The 24,245-nt window shown below is 39.9% G+C and overlaps 2 protein-coding genes and 1 non-coding gene across 4 annotated transcripts; all 3 read right to left on the reverse strand.

Moving 5' to 3' along the window:
- Window positions 1-7,645: 7,645 nt before the first annotated feature.
- LOC146309509 (uncharacterized) lies at window positions 7,646-16,929 on the reverse strand. 2 transcript variants are annotated; one of them, XM_084744317.1, is made up of 2 exons: window positions 16,708-16,929; window positions 7,646-11,100 (listed from the first exon to the last, which is right to left on the reverse strand). In XM_084744317.1, exon 2 carries the CDS (start codon window positions 11,019-11,021, stop codon window positions 10,632-10,634), a length of 390 nt encoding a protein of 129 aa, XP_084600443.1. In that variant the 5' UTR covers window positions 11,022-11,100; window positions 16,708-16,929; the 3' UTR covers window positions 7,646-10,631. The 2 variants fall into 2 exon arrangements, with proteins under 2 accessions (XP_084600443.1, XP_084600442.1); XM_084744316.1 differs by lacking the exon at window positions 16,708-16,929 and adding an exon at window positions 11,227-12,841.
- A 23-nt stretch (window positions 16,930-16,952) lies between these two features.
- On the reverse strand, window positions 16,953-23,361 carry tedc2 (tubulin epsilon and delta complex 2). The gene is made up of 9 exons (XM_084744318.1): window positions 23,174-23,361; window positions 21,646-21,704; window positions 20,707-21,298; window positions 20,559-20,612; window positions 20,394-20,472; window positions 19,400-19,544; window positions 18,707-18,778; window positions 17,626-17,819; window positions 16,953-17,110 (listed from the first exon to the last, which is right to left on the reverse strand). The coding sequence occupies exons 1-9, from the start codon at window positions 23,275-23,277 to the stop codon at window positions 16,961-16,963; spliced, it is 1,449 nt and encodes a 482-aa protein (XP_084600444.1). The 5' UTR covers window positions 23,278-23,361; the 3' UTR covers window positions 16,953-16,960.
- Window positions 22,811-22,884, reverse strand: trnat-agu (transfer RNA threonine (anticodon AGU)). Its single transcript has one exon. It is a non-coding gene; the product is annotated as a tRNA-Thr (tRNA).
- Window positions 23,362-24,245: the final 884 nt, after the last annotated feature.

Consider the following 24,245-nt stretch of genomic DNA (forward strand, 5'->3'; position numbering starts at 1 on the left):
AGTACGCGCTCGCCAGTGGACGCAGATGATTGGTTGACCTGATTATGAAGAACTTCCACAGATCCACCTCTTTATTGTGGATTGTGGGAAATGAAGTTAAGCAGGAAATGCCGTTTAAAGGTACCGTGTTTAAAGGGACAGGCGCACAGTCAGCTTCTGAGTAGATTCCGTATCATGCGGATCAGTTTTGTTGGGAAAGAGTTTTTAACCAACAGAGTTAAAGAGAGATCCTTTAAATGCTTTTATCTAAGTTTTATCTAAATATTAAACACTCGCAAAAAGTCAAGAAAGATACTGATGTAAGTTGATGTAAATTAAAGGAAACGCTGGTTCATTTTTTCACACAAAAACGACTGTGGATTGAACCGTCACAATTTATTTCTGATCATATGTACCCTAATTTTGTAGTTCTTTGGAAAATGTTTTGCTTGAATTGGTCTCAGTTCTAACCAATTAATAACTTACATTCATTCAATATCTGACTGTACAAAAAAATTAGATAAAAAAAACACAAGATATAGTCTGCATATAAATTTGTATATGAGATTTTTTTTATGACAGTTTGAAAAGTATTTATGCCTGCAGACACATCACTTGCACTGCTACATCTCCACATTGAATAATATTCGCATTGCATCACTGTACACTACTTGGAAGTCTCTGTAAGCTCACAAATGTGCTTCATACAGTGGTGTACAATATGCTTCGAATGGAGACATCTTCACTCTTTCTGTATCATAAACTTCTGTCAGAAAATGTTTGCTTGTGCACACATCTTGTAGCATTGCCTAGAAATATCATCATCTGTTATTTCTTCAGTAATGAAGTGTCCGAAAATTTTTACTTTTGTTACAAAGACCAAGGTTGTTATTGGACAGTTGGAAATTTTAGATATTTGTCCTCCTTCATTCTACAGATAAAGACTATGCTGACATATTCTGACAGACATATACTGAATAACTGCTGGAGATCAGTGCTACTTGGACTAAAGACCACAAGATCACCTGCATACTTAATATGGTTCACTAAAGTACCACTAACCATGCACCTATATTACAGGCTTTCAACTGTATGGACAGATCATTAAAATATTAATTAAAAGAAACAGTTCCCCATTGTCTTTGATTAAAACACAGAAGGAACAGAGACTTAAAAGAAACAAAACAAAAGACTCAAAAGAAACCAAAACTCACATGGTGGAGAATACACACTGTTCACGTGTAGTTTGTGCCAGTACTGTTTTTGTAAGTGTGATTTCACAAACTTTATAATGAATTGAAATAATTGTGCATTTAAAATGTTGTGAGATCTTTATAGAAAAAAAAGGTATTTGTTGAAGTCAGATTGATGTGGATGTATATGGTACAATTTTCAATTAAGCAATGATTTTGAAGCAATCTAAAAGGATTTTTTGTGATCCTATACATTATGACAACTGAAAAAAATGCTGTGTAATTTGTATCCAGTAACTGGCTACAAATCAAAGTAACCTGACCAAACACTGTATGTATGTAATACATCAGAGTTTCAGGTAGAGAAATATCTATATATATTGGCTCGGTATGATTGAGAGGTAAATAGAAGGAAAGAAAACTGTAATATCACGCTAAATGTACATTAACATCTGCAGGCTGAGCCACAGGATGTAGAAGCAGGGGAATGAATATTCAATTATGTTGCTATGGGTTATAGGTTAATCAGGAGAAGTACAAAGTAAACCTAAATATGTATGAGCAATGGTGAAACACAAATAATGAAAAACACTGGTGGAGCAAACCCGAATATTGACGTGTTCCTTGTAAAAGAGAACAATAAGAAATAATTGTCGGCTGCCTTGTCCTTTCACATATCTCACACACACACACTCTCTCTCTCTCTCATAAAACTTATTAATGCATCAATATTTGTGCGACTGAGCAGAGATGTAAATGACTAAAGCAACAGACTGGTTTTGCCTCTGACGCAGCTGCCTTTCACAAAATGACTCGATAATTAAGACCTTTATGTTGGATCCCCATTGTGAATAGAATGACTACCCTCTTGGCTGAATAGTGTCCTCCTGATTGCTGGTCCTTTGAAGAGGGTCATAAAGAGGCAGAGTACACTATCAGTAGTAATCATTTGTTCCTTTCAGGCACACACTATTGATCTGCACATCAACCCAATCTCATCATCACCTTCAAGGGATACACTTTTAGAAATAAGGGTTCCAAGAAAGTTCTTTCTGAAGAGCTAAGGTTTCACCCAGGACCATTTGCTTTTGAAGAACCTTTTTTTTTAAAGAAAGAGTTCATCAAGGGTTCTTTGTAAGTCTAAGGGTTCCATTAAGAACCCTTTTCATCAGAAAGACTTCTTCAAGGATTGTTGAAATCCTCAGTAGAACCTCCTGGATGGGTGCTAGATGAAACCTTTGGAATATAAAATGTTCTCGGTAGAACCTCCTGGATGGGTTCTTGATAAAACCCTCTAAATACAAAAGGGCTTTTGATGGAGCCCCCTGGGTGGTTCGAGATGAAACCCTTGGAATATAATAGGGTTCTCAGTAGAACCCCCCTCTGTGGGTTTGAGATGAAAACATTGGAATATAAAAGAGGTCTCAGTAGAACCCCCTGGATGGATGCTAGATGATACCCTTGGGAAAAGGCTTCTACAGTGGGTTATAAAATAAAATGATTAGAATACAAAAGGGTTCTCGGTAGAACACCCTCTGCGGGTTCTAGATGAAATTATTGGTTTCGGGGGATTCTGGGTGAAACCTTTCACGGATGGCGTTAGGTATAACCCTTTTTGTTGGGTTGAGGGTAGAACCCTCTGAAAGGGTTTCAAGTGGAACCCAAACAGGGCTCAGACGAGCCGAAGAACCCTGTATGGTTCTAGTTAGCACCTTTATTTCTAAGAGCATAGTGCTCAGTATTATCTCTATCACTCAATGGTTGCCTCCATGAAGAATAGAAAATGCTTTTGTGAGTTTGAAACAAACAATATTTCATATAATTTACACACATTCAGAAGTTTTAGTTACTCCTCTATAAATTGAACATGCATGATGGTGAATAAAGAAAACACATTCCTGCTAGTTTTTCCTGGGCTCACTGAGGCATGTGATTCTTGCTGTTCTTACTGGAGGTGTTGTATGATCTAATTACGTTGAGGCTGGGTGACCTCAGACGGGGCAGGGGCTGTGACATCCTCAATTGGATGCAGTCACTGTTTCCATAGAAACGCCAACCAATCTCAAACCATTTTCTCAGTGAAACACAAAGTGACCAGTAATGGCTGGGGAACAGCAATCGGTTGGTGCATTAAGCTAAACTGAAAATAATTACGGCAATAAAACCATAAAGAGTGTGCTTATAAAACTGCGAGGTCCAAGTCTATAATTGTTGTTCTCTAAGCATGCATTACTTCTAAGTATAATTTTGCTGAAGAGACATGTCATTATGAAGATACTGCCTCCCGCAGGAAGTAATTGACTTTGATCTGACAAGTGGGTGGGAGAGCGATAACTTCACACCTGAGCAATTTACTTCACAAGAGCTGCCCTGATGCAGCAAGGTTCTAATTAATGAAATACGGGGCAGAAAACTCTCGTGGACTGAAATGCTGACGTGTTGACTGACACGAGATAGAAAGAGACAGAGAGACAGGAAATGAAACATTAAGAGAAGATTGGAGTAAGTTGCCTAGCAGGGGTGATTCATGGGAGATATAAAAACTTATAAAATAAAAAGTTATTTGTTTTTTCCTGTTGGTCTTTGGCAGTGTCTCCTATTAATGGAATCCCTGAGCGGGAAGTGAAATAAAAAAAATCTGATGAGTCATTTTCAAGGGCAGATCTAAAGAGTTTTCTAGCTTAAATATTTTTCAGAATAATTATTTTTAAAGAATTCACCTGCTATTTATAGATGAAGTAAGTTCTTCTCCTTCTCCTCCTTCTTCTTCTTCTTCTTCTTCTTCTTATTATTATTATTATTATTATTATTATTATTATTATTGTAAATTATCCTGGCAACAAAAATCAGTGTTAACCAGTGTTATGTCATCTCAGTGCTCTCAGGTCTATGGGGGATCAAATCCAATAGCTTCTCATCACATTTGTCTCCATTACAATACCTACATTGCGCTTTAATATCATTTTGCTCATGATTTAATTTGGCTGTCTGGCCTGGCATGTGTGATTCTCTACACCTGCCCTCAAAACAGATGCCGTACAAAGGTATCATTTGGAAGCAACAGCAGGCGGTGACTGATTAAACACATAGACATAATTATGTGTTGGACAGATGCTGTTGATCGGGGACTTGAATAAAACATAAATTAAGTCATGAGGCCTGCAGTGTGGCTCATATCCAGACTTCATAATGTCATGTTGTGCTGTCTGTTGCATCGTTCTGGCTTTGCACTTTAAACTGATGTCAGTTTTGTATAATTCAAAGTATGATAAAAGTCGCTGAATGCTTTGGTTTGAAGCCAAGTTCTGGAGATTGAGAAGCGGATGAGTTGCTCCCATCTGGTTTCCTGTAATCTGTGCTGACCCTAGCAATCCAACTGACCACTTCCACCCCATTTGCACTTTGCCCCCCACTGGCCTCCCCACCCTTTATCCAGACCTAAACACTGTTCCCTCCACACCCACAGCAGTTTCCCAGCACAGTTACCACCAAATGATAAACAATAAAATATGTTCATACTACTACTACTCATGGTGAACTGAGCGGTTCTATCAGTACGGTGAGCCATTTTAATATGGGGCTCATCAGAAGCAAATTATTTTGTTTTTCCTCTCTTTATTTCAAACTGTCAAAACAAACAATGTCAAAAGACATCAAAATCATACAATAAAAAGATGGAGTAATAAAAAACAAGACAAAGGAGAATATCCCAGAACAAAAATGAAAACAAACGCAACATAAATCTAATGTAAATTAACATTTAAAAAGTGCAAAAATAAACAAACAAATAAAAATGTGAGAGAGTGACAAAAACATGAAAGCTATTGCAAACATTAATAGTTTTGATAGCTTTTTTGTTTTCTGAGGAGTTGACTAATGTTACTTATTGTTTAATTTCATTCATTAAAACAAATAACTGTGTTTCTTGTTTATAATTTTCTATTTGATGTGAAATCTGACAAGCAGCAAATTAGATTAATAAGAAAAAAATGTTCTCAACTATGAACAATAACGAGCCAACATCTTTCCACAATTCATATGTAATTTTACAACTAGTAACATTGCCACTAAAACTGGCATTTCCACTAGTAAGAAATTAATTTGGGGTTTCAATAATTATCATTTTGACAAGTGAGAATTGAGCTGTAGTACTGGTGACCTGGCGATTGCCCCCCTAGTGACCCTGTGTCAGAAAAACTTAAATAAAATAAAACACGATAAAATGCCCTATAGGGTGTCTTTCCAGCAGACAAGTGCCCTTAATGCCCTTCCAGTGGAGAAAACATGATGCAGTGTCATAGGCTGGCCTATAGGAAATTAGTTAACCTGTATGTTCCTCTAAATGGTTAAGTAATTAATAGTTCCTGCTGTGTTTTTATTACAGAGGAATGTGTATACACATCACGATCTTTGGCTCGCTGGTGCCATTTAAATTTTTTTCCTCCCCTGCTACCCAGAAAGTCCACCACTGGCTGTAAATATCAATGAACAGAACTGCAACTAAAGAAAACTACTTACAAACAAACAAAGTTATTACATTACATTTAAATTCCATGTTCCTACATCTTTTACAACATTCAGGCAATTTTGAAACACTTTCAAGAAGTATTTTCAAGCTTTTCCAACACCTTCAGCTGCGGTTGAATTACACATTTATACACATATGGTCTTCTCAAAACTATTATTCACTTCTTAAAATTAAATCTGAGGTTATTATACTATAAATAACCAAAATTATGTTTCATGACAGCACTCTACAGAAGGGTGACAAATTAATTAATTCATTTTGTCTGCAAAAGGACACAACAAAGAATTTGTTTTCTGCGGGGCCTCAGGTCTTTTGGGGTGAGCAAATGAATTCTTATTCTGTTTTTTACCTCTGTGATTATCAGTGTTCTCCAGTACTGTAATACTACATGGTACAAAAAATGTTTGTCCACTGCTCTGAAGTCAAGATTGTCGAGCAACATTGTTTTTAATGCCAGCCATGTCCTGAACAGTGAATTCAGACTGTTACCTTCGAATCAGAGGTTTCAATAAAGTTAGACTGGAAAACTAAAACTTAAATATGATGCTCAGTCCCAGATCAAATGTATGTTGTATGTCATCTTCTGCATTTATATTGTTAAATGAAGTGTATTGTTCATCTCCTGTCTCATCTTTTGTGACTATAATGTCATATTGGATGTACATATTTAATTTTTTGTCCTGATGTTTGTTGATTATGATATTGCAAATGGAGCTTCTGTGAGGCAGGACAAATTTCAGACTTGTTCTGATAATAAAAGCATCAATCGATTAATCAGAAAGGAAAACATGACAAAGATTCATGTTTTAATAAGTAGACTTGGCATCCTATACAACCTGAGCCAATATCCCATTTATTTTGTTTCTTTATCTAAAAAGCAAACTATTTAGTCAGGAAGCAATTTAATATGAAAGTACTGCAAATACAATTTCAAGGACTTTATCAAAAAATCCAAGCACTTTTCAAAACTAGAAAAACACTACAATAAAATTCAAGTGTTTTCAAACATTTCCAGCACCCGTAAAAACCCTGTAAAAACTGAATGATAGATATTTGCAACTGAGTTTACATAGAAGTCAGTGGTAGAAGTTGACTGGATGTAATTTAATTACAGAAATGTACAATGAGCTTTTCAACTAGTAAGAAATTAATATTTGATATCAAGTATTCACATTTTGACAAGTGAGATAGGAATTGTAGATATCGTAGATACATACAGATATCTACTAGTCAAAATGACATTATGCATATGTTGGCATGGAGTTCTAACTAGTCAAGAAGCAGTTGATGATATCTACAATTACTAACATAGCTATTGATTAAATGTTAAAATGTCTTATCATACCAGCAGTCTCACTTAAACAGATCCATGTGTTAATAACAGGCAGATCATCTTTGTCACTATAAAGACAGCTTGCTTGATTTATCACTTTGCCAATAGGGGGAGTCATTTATTCTGGTTGATACTGGTCGTAATATCTTAAACATCCCACATCTCTGGGTATCTGACTAAATCATCTAAGCTGGCAAAGCAGCACATGGCAGTGTCTCTATATACAGCATTACAATTTTAAGCATAGAAGAATCTCTGGTCGTCTCATCAACCCAAGAATTTTTCTATGATCTGTAAATGGTTAAGTGAAGTGACAGTTATCTACTGTCAAAAATAGAGTAAAATCGAATAATCATCTCCTCACTATCTATCTGTCTTCTGTATTTTTACCCCTGTTCAGAGGATCTTCCTCTCAGGATAAAGGTTATTGCCTCTACCCCTTGAATGATCTAATAATAATAAGAAGTTATATTTAAAAGGACTGTTCACCCCAAAATCAAAAACGGCAAATTTTTCCTCTGGGTTATAGAGCTATTTATCCACCTAGATAGTTTTGGTGTATATATAGGATTTTTTTCCTCAACCTACAAACTAAAACATCACACACCCAGGTGTTCACATAACATTTATTTAATACAACAATTAAAATGTACAGTTAAGTAGAAATATACAGTAGAAATATAAAATAGTCGTATTTACAGCACCAAATATTAGAGGGCACACAAATAAACATATTTTGTGTCACTCACTGGAGTGACAAACAGCATATGCAGACAGCACGTCTGTCTACTGAATGAGGGATATATTTCCCCTGCAGCAGAGAGAGGTAGATTTTCCCTTTTAGTTTATCAGAAGGCAGAAGGGAAATCACTTCACATCTCAGCACAAAGTAATTCTGGTCACCTGGCATCAATGTTTAGTGTTAAAAAACTGGCACAATATAGTTTGAAAATTAGCAAGTACAACTATGCAACCACAATGTACTAAATATGTACTACACGTGTGGAAATCGCATCGGTACACAAGCCAAAATTCAGGGCAGAGCAAAAGCATGTTGTCATTGTCATAAACTGATGAATTGTGTTATGTATCTTGGGGCTTCTCTGTTCTCGTCTCGTCTCGCCTCACCTCACTGCTCAGAGGCTATCAGTGCACTGAGCTAAAAAAAAAAAAAGACATTCTCATAAATACACTTTATGAAGATTTTGTTTGACATTTACCTGGAAAAGATTAATGGCTGATGTGGCCCTGCAAAGACCAATCTGTTTGTTTTAGTTTTATGTTTTTGTCAGTGGAAAACGTTTCGGATTAGACTTCATTTGGCATTTTCACTGCTACTACCAGCATCACATCCCCAAAGAATAATGCAGCTCTTTTCAGGATGGTTGATCCCAAACAAGCCACAGAGTTAGTTTCCCACTCCCACATGGAAATTAAAGGAATGAATTCCCAGGTTCTACTTTTGTCTTCCACCGTTACCTCCTTATTTCCCCCTTTCTTCCCTTTGTTTAAACTCAGCTGTCAATCTCTATGCAACAGAACATCTAAATGCACACTGAGCTGCAAATAATGCGTGAGACAATACTGATCCATTGCATGTCTATTGGAGCAGACAGGCAGATGCAGCCTTGTAAGTGGCGTGCTGGCCTTCAGGACAGTCTTTGGCATTGTGTGTTAACTGCTACTTCTGGATGCATAGACACATTTTACTGAGCAACAAGCGTCACTAATCTGGTAGCCAGAATCGATGCAACAGTGATCAATGATGGTTCTCAAGGGTAAAGGAGTGCTACTACACAGTCTTTTGCGTGGACAAAGGCGATTTACATTCCTTTCAATATCTATACATTCTGTACATTGCACTTTTTCCTTCCGTGATTTACCTTTCCATCCTATGTTACATTCAGTGACAGAATATTTAAGACAAGAATAAAATGCCATTGTGTGCCTCATCCTGTGAGACCACACACCAACAGAAAGCACCTCGTCACAGATGTGGAGCTGATGTATGCAGCTACATTCACTCATTCTCTCTGAAAGAAAAAGTGTAGGAAAGGGAAACCCCAGAGTCACTTAGAGAACAAACAATCTGTATTCACGAGAGAAAAGCCTTGTACTCTATTTTCAGACCAACAAAGGGACTCTGAGTAAATATTTTTCCTCCACGAGAGAGAAAATAATCCAATGTCTTTGGCACAGAGAGAGTGAAATGTCTGTGGACTATGAGGCTTACATTTACGTGTATGTGTGTGTATTAACATGTGTGACAAAAGGCTGTACACACTCCCTCCTGGGTCACAATGGGGAAATGAGTGGGATCAAGTGAGGAACTGGGCATGTAGGATGGAGGAGGATGAGGATAGTCCTGTTGGGGTAAAGGGAGGGAGAGAACAAGGGGGGAAATTCTCAGGGGGTTCAGATGGAAACGGGGGAATGCGACAGAGCCTTTTTCCATGAGTGCTTGCTCAAGGCACCAAGCGGGAGGGGCCGTAGGGGAGCAGGATCAGTCAAAGTGTCCCTGCAGTGGCATGTCCCCTCAGGCAGTGTCCTTCAATAATCCTGGCCTGTGGAGCTGAGGTGCCCCACAACGACACTAGGCTGGGCGTAAATGCTCACATATTGACAAGCGGGCAAATCAGTCAGTCAGAAAGTCAGTGCCCCACTCTGTTGTAATGGGAAGCTGAGGCTACTTTCAGACTATTTTGCTTGACTAGGTTTCTCTTGTTTGGCATGGACATGGTCATATGTGCAAATCTTTTGTTCCTTAGTAGTGAGGTCCAATGTACAACAGTCTCTCAGTTCACCAGAATCTTTATTTGAGCACACACAAACACCTTCCACTTCCCCAACAGGTCCTCTGCCCTCTCCAGTTCATCGTCCACACAGATGCCAGTAAGATCCTGCTGGACTCAAGTTCCACTCTCCCATTGCGTAAAAAAAGCCCCCAACACATTGCTGCGGTGTCACAGGACGAGTGAATGACGCTGGCCGCTGACGCGAGTGCGCTGCTTTTTCAGTTGGGTATCAGGTTGCCGTCTTTGGCCCACTTCTGGCCTCTTGGAGAGTCACCTGTCCTGGCAGGAGGAATGCTGTGACTGACGTGTCTAGTGACGCCAGCATTGACTCCAGCAGCAGCTCTGCATAGCGTGTTGGGTGTCTGCGCAAGCTCCCTCTGTGGCTCCTAGTGCATGTGAGAGAGGACTGCAAGGGCCATGTATCCGTGTGCGTAAATATGCATGCAGTACGCAATGCATATTTGTGTGTCTCCTCTGAGGTTGTTTTGACATTGGACACCTGCTGTCTGATGATAAAAGAACATGTGAGACATTGGTGATCCCCCATCGTCAATCCAAAATGGTCCAAACCTTACAGACAAAACAGATCTTCAGTGTCCTGTCTGTCTATCTGTTCTTCCACTCTCTATGATTTCTCAGCCCAAGTTCTCCCCAGTATGAGCTGAGTCAAACTCTGTGATAAAGAATAGAGGGGATTTGGCACTGGGAGGAGGTGAAGTGGCGGCTTCTTTAGCCAACCTCTGAGCTCCCAGCCCTGGGTATGTCTTTGCTTTTGAGTTCTATCACTCTTTTCCCCCTTCGCTTCACAGGGGACACTGCTCAGAGGTGAACGAGCCCCCCTCTTTCTTTTTCCTTCTCTTCTTCTTGTGGACAGTCCAACAGGCAGTGGCCATCAACAACAGCAAAACACCCATAACAAGTAGCACCACTGACACCACTTTAGTCTGAGGCAGGTCATTATAGGTGTAGGTTACACCCGTTCCTGCTACACCAATCACCAAGGAGATGATTCCAAAGGGAAAGATGCAGCGGTACCAGGACTTCTCCATACCCCCTGTGGCCTGCGACAGACGTTCCAGAGAGGAGAGCACCTCAGGCACTTTGGCACTACCAGTCTCCAGGGACTGGCTCTCCTGCCCTGAGTTGGTCTGGGGCTGCGTTTGGCATGCCAGGTGGCCCGTGGTACAGCCCATGGTGATGATGAGGGCTGGTAGATCCTGAAACCAGCCTGCAGCGTTGGCCTCTTGGGTCCCGCTCGTAGTCAGCTCTAGCCTGGAGAAACAGACAGAAATAGAGAAAGGCAGAAAAAGAGAGGAAGAAGGAGGTCTGTGTGAGACCGGAGAAATGGCTGGAGTGTGTGAGATGAAGGCTTCTAAGTCAGCGCTGAAATCCACTCACACTTTCCCCTTCTCTCCCTCCCTCTCTGGCTGTTTCTCTGTACACTGCCTGATGGCTCTCTGGCAGCACATTGTACACTCTGCTGAATGTAGTGACGGGGGATATATAAGGGACCGTGGGAGGGGGAGGAGCTAGGGAAGAAAAATGGGGATGTCCAAGTGCTCTGATTGGTCTCCTTTTGAGTGACGTCAAACATTGAAGCAGAGAGAATAGGGGTTGACGAAGCACAGGAAGGGGGAGGGGAGAAGAGTTAACTGCACCCTCTTTTCTTCATCCCCATCACTGCCTCTCAATTGCAGTCTTTTTTATTTTCCTGCAGTACAAAAGCCTCCCTTGAGGAACACGGAAGCATACTGCTGCCTGGAAATCAGAGGAGAAAGGGGAATCCCTCATCATCTCAGACTGGAAAGCGACTTTTTACAGATAGTTGGTGGTGAAAGGGGCATCTCATCACGCACTGCAACAGCACAGATGTGTCACTTCCATATTATACGGTGCTGGTGTTCCTATTGCACCCTACTAGCTCATGCATGGACGAAATCCTACAACCACCCACACACTCCTTTCATGTGCATGCACACACTGGATGACACTAACTTGTAGGAGTACATTAAATATACAGTGCTCCTATAATGAAAGTGTAAATACATTAATTAGCATGGCCACATGTGACAGAGAACACGCTTGTGAAAACCACAGGCTGCCCCCACTCCTTTCCCACCCACGCTCTCTGCTGGTGCCAGGCCTTTCTGAATGGAAGGCAACCTGGTAGTAGTTAATCCCCCAGTAGACTCGCCCGCCATGAAAAGAAAATCAATCCAGACAGCTCTCTTCTCCTATACTTGCTAATCTCACTCCTCCACATCTGAAAAGCTGTGTTAGGGAAGGATAAATGTGTGTACACAGCTGAATGCCTGCTTTTATCTTCAGGCATTACTGGATTTACTGTGGCGGCATTTTATCTTCTTTTATCTTTCCGGGCTTTTTGAAAATTAACTGTGAACTTAATATAGATTATGGCAATTTGAAGTCTATGTGTACCTTTACCTACAGTTATATGGGAAACAAAGTGTTGCCAAGTGTATTTAAATATGCATGAAAGCCAATTTGTTTTTTTTAAACCTCAGTATCGGTCTAAAAAGTCATCTCTTGCAACTTTGCAGGCATAAAAAACATAGCCCAAGACATCTAAAGAGCAGGGTTGGGAGGGTTACTTTTCAAGTGTATTCTGATACAGTTACTAATTACCTGTACAAAAAGGTAGTCAGTAACAAAAATATTAAAATAATGTAACTTGATTACTTTCCATTACTTCTGGATCACCCCAGTACCAAATATGGTTAAACTGTTTCACCTACTATAATATTATTTTGTGGTAAGTTTACAATGTTTTTTGTCCAGCCATTTCTTCCTTTATTGTGCACAAATGCATGTTTACATTAACAGTGGTAAAGATGCACATTTAAATGTACATTGTTGAGTAGATAGTCACACTTCACACTCAAGTAAAGTGCCATAAGCTTTTCTGGTTAGGGGCTTGCATTTTCACTCACACACCATCGCAATCACCAACTTTACAATCTACAGTCCCAAAATAGTTTTCTGTGTAGCCAACATTAGCGGTTGGTCTGTGTTGCTAACGTTGGCAGTTGGTCCCGTAAAAATCTTTTTCTTTTTTTAAATCATATGTTGATGACAGTATTTTCACAGCTGAGGTCAAAATTTGCACTGTACTGTGATGTTCCGCTTTTCTGATTTTAAGACAAGATTATGTTAAAATTTGCACCCAGTGAAGCACTTTTTTTCACTAGAGGTAATGATGATAAATTCACTTAAAGATTCGCTGTGGTTTTACTTGCTCTTTATTTTAAAATGCAGTTTATAATTGTAATCCTGCTAACAATACCCTTTTTTGATTAAATGTACCTGTAATCTGATTTTCTCTTTTTCTGAAACTGTTATGGAATACAGTTACCTTTTTTTTTTTTTTTTTTACCCTAATTACATAATCCTGATACATTTAATCTGTTACCCACTGAACCCGCTTAAGACCAGGGATGTGGGTGAACAGCAACCATTAAGATTTAATTATGGGTTTCAAAAACATTTCCATGCATTTGTAAAACCCTTGCACGACTTCAGCTTAACAACAGGGTTTCTCCTCATAATTAGATCAAAGGATTCCTGCTCTTTAAAGCCCACAAAGCACAAATTATTAGATTAGAGATACCTAATATTCTCATATAAAAGTCAAACATGCCTCTGTCTCAACAGGACAACTGCTTTTTAGGTTAGACATTGTATTCTTTCCCTTGGCAAAAAAAAAAAATTCAATCCAACAGAGGAAGCTGGCTCAGAGCGGCTGGATAGTGGGGAAAATCAAATAATAAACTGTAATGCAACCTAATCGATGACCACACTGACTTAACAATCTCTGCTGTAGCTCAATCAGCAACAGAGCTGTACATGGGCACAAGAGGAGGAAAAGAGGGGAAATGAGGAATGTGTTTGTGAGGGGCGGGGTGCAGGAGAAAAGAGATGTTCAATAGCAATGGCCATTTGAAGGAGAGAAGTGGATTCTTGGTAGCACTGTTCGGTTTCTGTGGACTTATACTTGGACTCCAGCACTGCAGTGGACAGGCAAAGAAAAAAAAAGTGAAAATGAAAAGGGTGAAAAAAGGTGAACAAGTAGGAAGGAATGTGTATGACAAAGAAGAGACTATTCAACTCTGTCCCACTCTGTGTGAGAGCATGTGTGGCATGGGAAAGAAAATGCTCCTTCCATGGAAAGTAGAATTGCCTAGGAACTTCCATTATGTGACAAAAAGAGGCGTGGGAAAAATGGGACAAAGGCGTGAGACGTGGGTAACCTGGGCAGGGCCAGGCCACGGCGGTGGGAGTGGGAGAGCTGCTGGCGACAGCCAGAACCAAGCAGCAGCTGATGTATGCAGGTCACAGGAAGGCTGAGTTGCGTAGGCGCCACCCCCGCTGGGACCTGTGCGCACGATCTTAAAAATAAAGGTGCTAACTAAAACCATAAAGGGTTCTCCAGCTTGTTCCAAGAGAACCACTTTTGGTTCCTTACAAAACCTTTTATAAATCTTCCACTTGGGAAATTCCCAGAGTTCTACCTAGAACCCAACAAAAAGGGTTACACCCAGAACCACCCATGGCAGGTTCAACAGAAAACGCTTCTATGGTGTAATGTTTCCATCCTTAACTCAGAACCACTCTACCTATTAAGGGTGCTAACAAGAACCCACCCATGTGGTACTTTTGCAGTTCCAAGGGTTTTATAAAAAAAAAAAAAACACCTAGGGGGTTCATCTAAGAACTCTTTTATATTCCAAGAGTTAAGAAAAACTTATCTAGAACCCACCTAGGGGGTTCTTCCAAGAAGCCTTTTCCATATATTCCTAGGATTTTATCTAGAGCCCACACAGGGTGTTCTACTAAGAACCATTTTAGATTATGGTACAAAGAACCCTTGATGAAAGAGTTCTTCAAGCATTTGAATAATCCTTGAAGAACTCTTTCTTCCAACAAGTGTTCTTTGGATGAAAAGGGCTCTCAATAGAACCCAGAGTTTAGGTAGGTTCTAGGTAGAACCTCAGCCCTTAAGGAGGAACCCTTTTGGAACCCATATTCCTAAGAGTGTAGTGTTGACATTATCTCAAGGATGCTCTCTTGCCTCCTCCTTTACTCCCTTGACACACTCTGATCCAGGCCTGTATGGGTGGACCAAAAGCCTGCAGCACATTGTTTTAGTCCGATACTCAGAGGACTGTTGTGAACATTTGTGAGTGTATTTCTGATTTAAACCAGGAGTTGCTTTGTCGCTGTGTTCCTGTTGTTTTTGACACAGGGAACAACGCACTAAATTATTCCTCTCCCTTTCATAATCTGTTTTTTATTCCTCTCCTAAGGGAACCATGCCATTTCCAGCTTGAAGCATGTGGCGAGCCAAGCCCCCCAAGCGCATCGTCTTTGTGACTCAGCCGGCTTTGGGTGTGTGTGTCCCCGTGTTTGTGTGTACGTGAGGGTTGGTGCAGCAGGGCTCAAACACCCACGGCCTGCTGTGTGAACCCAGCGCCACCTGTCGCCCAGTCTGGCACAGCCCATGCCATCCACACGTCATCTGTGGGCACGAGCCTTTTTGGCCTTTCTGAGCCCTCCTGCATCTCACACACGCCCTCACACCACATTTGTGGTGAGCAAAACCACGATTTTCTCAGATCGCAGACACATAGTATTGGCCCCATACGTGTTATCCATCACTCAATGTATGCCACAGTCTAAAAGCCCAGCATGGAAATCAAATCATATGGAGAAACACTATGGTAGAGTTTCCTTGTTTCATTACTTGTTGCAGCTTCATCTAATAGCTGACAGGCACTATGGAAGCTCTTTGGAACCTCTGATATGCCAGACAGTAGGCAGAAACTGGAACACATGGAGGCTGAGCCTGAAGTCATGGTGTCCCTGCTGCTTTCAGTGAAAGACAGCATTAAAATAGGATGAAACGCCTCCATTGTTCCTTCACATCACCTAAATACATGGACCAGCAGGCCCACAGTCACGCAGCACTCTGATGAGAAACCATCACATGTTCGTACGTCATCAAAACTAGTCTTATTTCCTCCATGAAAGCCTTGGTCACGGATTGAATCAATCCAACTGACAACTGACAGCTTTTGATACAACAGTAACGACTAAACAAGCTATCAGTCACCTGCTAGTATGTTTTGCTGTCACTTCTGTGAGTTGAGTGCCATCTGCTGGTACAGCCAGTGTTACAAGAGCTTCATTACTGCACCAGGTAAAAGGTAGAATTAGTAGGATTTGTCCGAGCTGTTCATAAACATACCAGAAAGATACCAGGACATCAAATACTGACGTTTTGGGTTGGTAAATCCAGAAAAATAAAAAAAAAATAAAGGCAAACACCACCATACTCTTCCAGTGGGTCATAACTGATGTTTGAAAGGCATTAGGTTTTTTTTAAAGAAAATGTTACATATTATACCTTTACATTTTCACACTGTACACTATTCTGGAAAATAGCATTAAAACATTACAAAAATAAAACCTAGTCTGCTCATATAACATATTCATGACAGCACCTGCAATCACAAATATCCAGATGGTGAACCCTATTTGCCATATGCTGGTATCGCCTAGTAAATGTGATATTATACAGATTTATGTCATAGGCCATGCTGATTTTGAATATTTCAGATAAACTGAAGGGTCGAGTATTCCTTTATGCGTTGAGAACAGTCTTCTGCTTCTCAGGCTAAATTATTATCTGAGAGATGCTGCAAAAATGGCTTTTTTTAAGATCATAAAGAGCTGGGTTTTTTTGGACAACATGATCAGAAACAACATAAAAGAAAAGATGTTTTGTTTTCAGTCATGCACATTGTTATATGACATCAGACACTGAATAAAAGCAGTCAACACATACAACAGATTCCTCACAATAATCATCTTGATTCTTCATTCTTCAAGGATCAATATACACCTCCTCAGTTTAACGCAGTCCAATATGACGGTCTGTTCTTTGTGAACTTTATAATGTTATAAAGGTTTTATTGACAGTGCCAGAGGGATTCAATCGGTGATGCACTGGATTTCATTATATTGAGCTGTTTATAATATTTTGTTTCTCTTGCATGTGCAAATGGAGGTGAGCACTTTATAAACAGACACACCAGTGTAATATGCTCTGTAATCACTCTGGCTCAGAGTCGATGACTAGAGCAGGGAAACGCTGCCCTCCTTCACCCAGCAGGGAGTACACGTCTCTTAGCACACTGACATTGGGACATCCAGGGCCAGGTAGTATAGATGAAAGCTGAGGGGACAGAGCGTCCATCAAAGCCTGTCATACAGAAGAAAAGAGTGTCAGCACATCATTTATTAGCAGTTAGCACAGATGAACTTTTGTTTTACCAGGTGCTTCAAGGGATACTTCACCCCAAAATCAAAAATACATATTTGTAGTAGTCCAATTTATCCATATACATTTTTTTGGAGCTTATGGAGGTTATGAATTGACAACAACATATTTACACACCTATATATTTGACACTTTAGACATTTTTTGTTGTTTGTGTATTTTCTGCAATTTCATAGACACTGCAACCCTGGATTAAAATGAATGAAAATTAATTTTAGTCTTACGGGGGTAAGTAAAAATTTACTTCTGCCAAGTAGATTTCTGATCCACTTACGCGACAGCGCAAGTGATTGAATCTCATCTTAACATAAACGTCGCACCCTGCTCTGGGGCTGATATCTCCAAAACTCGATGGACAAACAGCACTACAGGTAAGAGGAAAATAATGTATTTTTGATTTTGAGGTGAACTGTCCCTTTAAAGCACATAACCCTTACCTGTTCCAGGTGAATCTCCTGCTGCAGCAGTGCCACCCTCATCCTCAGCCTCTCCAACTCTCGGAGCTCTGCCTCTGTCGTGTAGGTTATAGTCGAGGGCAGGAGTGCAATCATCCCATCTCCCCACACACCGTTTGCCCCAGTGGGGCAAAGACAACCTCCCTCTGGCCTCCATCGATCCCATGCTTCCCACTCTGACGGAAAATATGGTTATTTTTAGAGCGTGAGCGTGAGCAACCGTACCCTAAAACTTTTTTCTGCTCTGCTGCCTCAGCTTTAAATAGCCGGGCCCTTTCCTAGCCACGTCAGGATAGACAGCTTTAAAACCCCACCGTCACAGGGAGGGGGATCTGTCGAGGCCAAGGAAAGTACTGATCTGGCACTGAGGTTTCACTGCGGCTCTGCTTTCATTTTCCATACGCCAAGATGGAGAGGCTGCATTAGCTCGTTAGCACGCTACGTTCATCACAATCATTCTTCAAATGCTGCTAAAATGCAATAAACGATAAAACCCTCTCTGGAAAATAAAACGCTATGAAATAAAAGACTTGCTGAGCCATGGATGTGTGATGCTAGATTGGATGCATATGGTTAACACAGATGGAGGCGTGTGGGCTAAACGGGGAGTTAGAAATTACTGGAAACTTCTCTCTCACACAGGCTTTAGCTACACACTTGCGCTGCACTGGAGCTATAACCGGTAAACATAAACAAAACTCACTCCGTGAAGGTGATACGGTCACTTGAGTGGTGTGAATGGAAAATCTCTGGGCATTCAGCTTCATTATACTTGTGTCGTTGGAGGTAATGGAAATTATACCATGTTACATACTGTAGGTATAGAGAGAGTGATACCCTGACACCCAGTCATGATAATTCAAATACAGTTGGGTAATCAAAGTCAAACACAGGGTCAGGAGTTCTCCCTCGATGTGCTCTATATTATTTATAAGTATGTGCTGTGGAATAAATCACCTTAATAATGTTGTTTTATCGGCTCATGCCCACCTTTGTATAACCACAGTCAGGTTGATATGTGATACTTTAAGGAGCGAATGCATGAAAAGGAATGATTTCCTACCTTCTCTCACTTGGCCTGCAAAGTTCTGGAGCTCTGCTTCTGCCATCTGCAAACTTTCAAGCGTCTCACTACCTGTGCAGAAACATATAACAAAAAAACAAACAAAACAGTGGCAACATTATTACAGGATGTAGTGGAATTGTTCAGTTTCATTGCAATGTGTTAATTAGACTCATGTTGCTGTCACTGTAATTGTTAAAAATCTCACAGGCTTTTCCATGATCCTGAGCATGACTGGCGGAGGAAAGGCTCAAAACTGATATAAATCAGCCCAAATGGCTCTCATCAAATGATTTCCTGCCAGCTCCTTCCCAAATTATCATTTTCTCACCCACACACTTGTGTCATCATTCTCAATTATTATTATAATGATTATATAATTAATATAATTATACATTTCTCATCATTCTAAATAGAAATATCTAGGCATCCGGCTTGATGAGAATTTTAAATTTAAACATATTAACAGCCTTGTCAACACATTGCGTCAGAAAATCATGTCACAGAAACTGATCAGCTTCCAAATGATTTGTAGAAAAAGGATTGTTGAGGCTGTTTTTTAATCAGTTATTTATTTTATATTTTTGTAATTTGACATCAATTTAAATGAGGGCAAACTCTCTTTGAGTTTAAATAAATTTCTACGCTCCAAATTTTGTTTAATTAAATGTGAAATTCTGGCCAGGCTCTTACCCAGCTCTGTGGCTGCTCCTGGGGTTTGTTTGGCCAGAAGCTCCTTTGTCTGGCAGTGCTGGGCGAGGTCATGCCCTTGGTGAGTCAGTCTGTCGACCAGAGCCCTGGTCTGGTCTGGGCTACCACGTGGCCAGTCCTCTGGGAACTAGAGGGGTCAGAAAGACAAGGTCAAGCACAATGCGCTGCTTAGAGAAACTAAAGTAATCAAACTTGCTCAGAAACACACTCGTGCTGTGAATGGTAATCAGTGGAATTTTAACAAAAAACAGTGACAGTAGACAATGGCTGTCCAAAGTTGCCTCGCCATAAGGTTTGATTTGGCCTGCCAGACATTTCTAGTGAAAAACAACTAAAAATGTATTTTCTAAAATAAATCTATAGGCATAGTTTCAATGCTGTTTTATTCTGTGTGAGGTAAAAATGCTCTTTGAATGTGTAGGATCCCTAATCATTACTTATTTTTCATAACCTGAGCACCAACCCTAACCCACTTAAAGGGACAGTTGATGTGATTATGAGGTGTGTATGAGGTGATTTATTTTACTTTATAGAGAACAATATTTGGCTCATATAATGTTTCTAGTCAGAAAAGCCTGTTTTACAGCAAAGTACAGCAGTTAAAATATTCTAAATATACCGTACACTTTGATATTGAAACTTTTTAAATGGCAAAAATACATTTCTCTTCTGACCCCATCCTCAGCAGTTCATTTTCTCAGCTTCCAACCCCGGTGCTACTGCTCCAGACTGGGGACGTGCCGACTTCCATCAACTGTAGTTAATAGACTGAATATGGACAAGTGTCTCATACAACCCCACTTGAAATAATCCAAACTATCTCTTTAGGGGAAATTGGATCTTACAGTACAATTTGGCACAATACAGTAAGTGTTTGCTTTTTTCTTTTGATGCGGCCCAACATCAAGTTTCAGTTTTTTTAGGGAAAAAGTCTGGGCACCTCTGCACGAGATTATATTTCTGAAAGGATGGATACCGTAGCTCTCAATCTCTCCATGAAGTGACTCCTCCCAGGCACAGGTTTCCTTTGTAGAGCAGCGACTTTGTCCCACAACCTAACGATAACGTAGAGGGAAATTTAATGCCCAAACACAAACTATGCAATCAGCTGTAAAACTTGATTTGAACTGATTTTCGACACCTGTTTTGCTTTCTCCTCAGAGATTTCCATTGTGCTGTTTGATCGGAAGCTATCCTGCCATGAAGCAAAGGGAAACAGAATTATTTTAACAGCACAAAAAACAAATGTTGACCCTGGAAGTGGTTCTTGTGATTGCGTAAAAACATACCCGTTCTGCTGAGCTCCAGACTCCTCGGTATGTGAAACAGGTAGTGTGTTATTTAAAGAAGGCGTGCAGATAGCTGCAGCTTTGCCAAGGTCGTTGCCACTCAACACATCGCTTCTAACAGTCCTGTTTTTAGAGTGGAGGGCTGAGGTGTGTACGTGCAACTGACCCACATCATGAGAACCAGACGCTGAGACAGCCTGCTGTGATTTCCTTGCTGCAGCGGATGAGACTGGACAGTTCAAGATTACATTTCTATTAGTCATGGTTTTGCACTGTCCAGGATTGTAGCTAGCTGAAGATTTTGATCCCAGTGTGGACGATACTGATGAACCTGGCCTTCTCTTTTGCTCTTTTCTGTCCAGACTGGCAGATTTAGAAGTTGATCTGATGGTGGTGCGACTGTCTTTAGAAGCTGCAGATGCCTGCATTCCCTTTTTGGATGTGACACCTGTAGTGCTTGGTTCCTTTTGAGGTGCAAATCGTTTGTTTGAGTCATTTTTAGAAGGTCCTGTGCCAGTGCGAACCCTGAGGGCTTTCTCCAGGGCTTGCTCCAGCAATTCTATTTCTGTCTCCCCTGGTGAGGTGTCTGTATCTGAAGATAGCAGCACACAAACATGTGATTAAAGCTGAATTATTGTACTATTTTACCTTTACTTCATCTGACAGTCTCTGTAGATACATGGCCTGCATTACAAGTTAAGCCAGGACAGAATGGCAGCACAGAGTAGGTACAATGTGAGCATTTCATAACACCAATAATTTACAGGCATGAAAGAAAGAAGTTTGACTATTTAAAAGAAGAGCATTCATTACATTGTACATGACTGTTCCAATCTCTCTCGACTTAGCCACATTAACCATTAATGCTAAAAGTAACTTCTTTCAAAATAAACTCTTATATTTTTACTGATATTATCATTACTATTGTTATACTGTTACCTGTAGCGGCATCGTCAGCAGAATCCGACTCCTCAAAGCCAGTCTTTGGATGTGGTGTTCTGTGGAAAACACAGTGGGAACAACTGAGCAAATGTAGGCAACAACAATATACAGTTTGTAATAATAAATACAATTTTCACAACCTTTGAAGTATACTAAATTAAAAATTAAATTCAATTAAAATTGCCTCCATTACATATCTTTTGTTGTAGTGTTAATCACTTTTGAGGAATCTTTGCAAAATATGTGTTTGTGTATATATTCTATATATTATATTATGTATAAAGAATATCGGCTGATATATCAAGCTAGGATTTTTTTTATACCTTAATATCAGTATGAGTATCAGCCCCAAAAATCCAGTATCAGTTGGGCCCTATTAGACTTTTCTATTAATATAATTTAAATATTACTGACCCAGTATCCCAAATGATAGTAGATTTTCAAAGGTGATATAGATTTCTGAGAGTTTAAGAATTTTATGTAACAATATATCAGCCTTCTGTCTTCAAATTGCTGCTTTTTAAAAAAATATATATATTTCTTTACTATTGGCAAACAAAAGCAACATATCCATACATTCAAGAAGCTGGAACCAGTAAACATTTTTGCTTGAAAAATGACTGAAATTATTAATAAATAGCAAAATAGCTGGAAACTAATTTTCTTTCCATCAAATAATTGATGAATTTACTAATTAAAGAATTGTGATTGTGAGAGATGTACAGAGCAGTACATTGTAAAGTTGAAAAAATATTTTTGCTAGTACTCTCTGGTTGATATAACTATACAACATAATGTTAACAATGTAATCTAAATGTACTACAAGGTGTTTTAACTGGCTGTGAAACTGTTTCAGTTTAATATTGATGTTTCTATATGAACTATATGAGCAAAAGAGACAATCAGTGAGAAATCAGCTAGTTATTGTGAATGCCTGCCCAGCCCTAACAGGGGCCTCCAAAATCAAGATAGTACCTTTAATTAAACTGTGACCTAAATTACCTCATGCATATCGGTCATCAGAGTGGGGGCTTTCAGCATTACACTAGATCTACAGTTCACCACAAATACACCTTGATGTTTAACGCACTACATCACGCACATGTACAAACATTCAACTGTAATGTTCAATGACAGAAGCTAAACTTTTTGGTTCTAGAAAAGGCACTGCTGGGATTCGAACCCAGGATCTCCTGTTTACTAGACAGGCGCTTTAACCAACTAAGCCACAGCGCCGGACGGAATCCGGAGCGACGTATGTTCAACTTATGCGATCTTTGATCTTTCATTCTGACTAATAATTGCTGTTAATATAGCACAAAATCAAATATTGGTATGTATCATGTATTTTGCATGCACACGTACGTTTACTAACACAGTACAGTGTATTAATCAATCGTTGATATGAGTGTTTTGTACTTTTAAAGCTTAAAATTAGCTTACTTTCTTAAGAAAACGCCACACAAGTGAAATCGTGAGCGCTGCTAAATCAGTACGGTTAATGAGTCGGGTGAACAGTACTTACAAGGCTTGTAATATTTCTCTGTAGAGCTGAATAGTGCCATTAATCTTGGCTTGTTCAGTTTTGCATGACTTGATAGCTTGTTCAACCATGAACAGCAGTGACATGCTTCTTGTGTCTGGATGTCGCCCTGTGGTGACTTTAATGCTCTGCCGTGACGAGACGCAACAAACGATCAAACGTCTGTTAAACTAGAAACGTTAGTTTAAAACTGTCAGCGTTAGAGTTCAGAGAAAAGGACAGCCTGTCACAAATGTGCGGAATAACGTCAAGTAGTTGGTTGACATCTTTCCATAAGAGCGATTTGGGGCTGCTCCGCGGCGCGAAATCGAAGTTAACGGATGCGGAAGTCCCATTTCTCCTTTCTTGTTGAAAGAGAGTCACCGCCCGATCCACTGTGCAGATATTCAAGCGCGTGTAGCCGTCATGATACTCGTCTACCGTGTGTCAGCAAATAAATACCGTACTTGTAGTCTGTTAAGTAGCTAACGCGGCGAAAAACTTTGCAGCCACAACCAAGCTCTCACTTCTCGCGAGAATTGTCATGGCTACCAGGGACGCGTCTCCTTGTTGCGACAACATTGCAGTGGTAACTGGATCAAAGACTAGTGGACACTTGTGACGGTGGCAGCCCTTTTGGCGTTTCTTGCAGTTACTCAGAGTCTACATGGACCTCTTCTTCCTCTTCTTCATTTTAAAGACAGTTGGCATCAGCAGCACAGTTAATCACCATGGCGAAATACAGCAAGGAACTTAGTCATGTCCTTGCAAAAACAATATTAATCATGCTTCCTACCATAACTGTTTTCTCTACCTTCATGATACTTTACTTGCCGAACTGTTTCTTCATGGTATAGCATTTGCTAACATTTGTTTTCATATTGCTGTGATAAAATTTTGGTCACTAATTCGCAGATTATTATTTTTGTTTAAGGATGTCTTATTTGGTGTGTTTGAATTTAAGGTGAGAAATATAGGTAAGTGTATCTATAATAAACTGTTTTACTTGCTCAATACCACATCCACAAATTCAAACTCAATGGTTCTACACCATTCTTTCCTGTTTTTAAGAATG

This window comes from Lutjanus erythropterus, chromosome 19 (assembly GCF_056507025.1).
Source record: "Lutjanus erythropterus isolate fLutEry1 chromosome 19, fLutEry1.hap2, whole genome shotgun sequence".
In the NCBI taxonomy this organism is placed as follows: domain Eukaryota; kingdom Metazoa; phylum Chordata; class Actinopteri; order Lutjaniformes; family Lutjanidae; genus Lutjanus; species Lutjanus erythropterus.

Bases quoted from the DNA above. Each gene is read 5' to 3' on its own strand.
- tedc2 (XM_084744318.1), bottom strand. From the start codon at position 23,277: ATGTCACTGCTGTTCATGGTTGAACAAGCTATCAAGTCATGCAAAACT. The intron at 20,613-20,706 runs GTATGTTTTTAC...GCTTCATGGCAG, and splicing joins TCTGGAGCTCAGCAGAACGG to GATAGCTTCCGATCAAACAG. The intron at 20,473-20,558 runs GTGTCGAAAATC...CGTTATCGTTAG, and splicing joins CTGAGGAGAAAGCAAAACAG to GTTGTGGGACAAAGTCGCTG.
- LOC146309509 (XM_084744316.1), bottom strand. From the start codon at position 11,297: ATGTGCTGCCAGAGAGCCATCAGGCAGTGTACAGAGAAACAGCCAGAG. The intron at 11,101-11,226 runs GTGAGTGGATTT...CTGTTTCTCCAG, and splicing joins GAGGGAGAGAAGGGGAAAGT to GCTAGAGCTGACTACGAGCG.